The sequence below is a fragment of the Aptenodytes forsteri genome, unplaced genomic scaffold, assembly GCF_000699145.1.
Source record: "Aptenodytes forsteri isolate BGI_AS27 unplaced genomic scaffold, ASM69914v1 Scaffold126, whole genome shotgun sequence".
NCBI classification, from domain to species: domain Eukaryota; kingdom Metazoa; phylum Chordata; class Aves; order Sphenisciformes; family Spheniscidae; genus Aptenodytes; species Aptenodytes forsteri.
The window spans coordinates 2,243,857-2,244,604 of NW_008794599.1; the positions used below are offsets into that span (position 1 = coordinate 2,243,857).

The window sequence follows — 748 nt, forward strand, 5'->3', positions numbered from 1 at the left end:
CGCAAGGAGGAGGGCGAGATGCCGCCGGGAAGGTAGAAGGTAAGCGGTGGGCGAGGGGGCTGGCACGGTGGGCGCCAGGGCCAGGGTGGGCGTCTGCGGTGCAGCCGGGCGGCATCGCTGCCTGCCGGCCTGGTGGGCTCGGAACGTCTCGCAGCCGCGTTGCAGCCCGCCTCCCCGTCGTGTCCCGCATCCCCATGGCATCAAGCATCCCCATCACACCCTGCCTCCCTACCACATCCCGCGGCCCTACCGCATCCCGCATCCCTATCATATCCCACACCCGCGTTGCATCCCACATCCCCGTTGCGTCCCGCGCCCTCATCGCATCCAGCATCCTTATCGCATCCCGCTTCCCCGTCACATCCCACGTCCCCATGGCATCCTGCGTCTCCATTGCTTCCTGCATCCCCGTCACATCCCACATCCCCATCGCATCCCACATCTACGTTGCATCCCCCCGTTTCTGTTGCATCCCAGATCCCCAGCGTACCCACATCCCCATCACATTCCGCATCCTTACCACATCCATCATCCCCATTGCATCCCGCATCCCCGTCACATCCCGCATCCCCATCGCATCCCACATCTACGTTGCATCCCCCCGTTTCTGTTGCATCCCAGATCCCCAGCGTACCCACATCCCCATCACATTCCGCATCCTTACCACATCCATCATCCCCATTGCATCCCGCATCCCCGTCACATCCCGCATCCCCATCACATCCATCATCGCATCCCGCATCCCGCA

At 63.5% G+C, this 748-nt stretch overlaps 1 protein-coding gene across 1 annotated transcript in view; it reads left to right on the forward strand.

Moving 5' to 3' along the window:
- Nucleotides 1–748, forward strand: part of LOC103893786 (roundabout homolog 3) — a 10,922-nt gene that overhangs the window by 4,478 nt on the left and 5,696 nt on the right. The window contains exon 3 of the mRNA XM_019470382.1: nt 7–32. Coding sequence (XP_019325927.1) covers nt 7–32 — 26 coding nt within the window. The remainder of the gene's footprint in view (nt 1–6; nt 33–748) is intronic.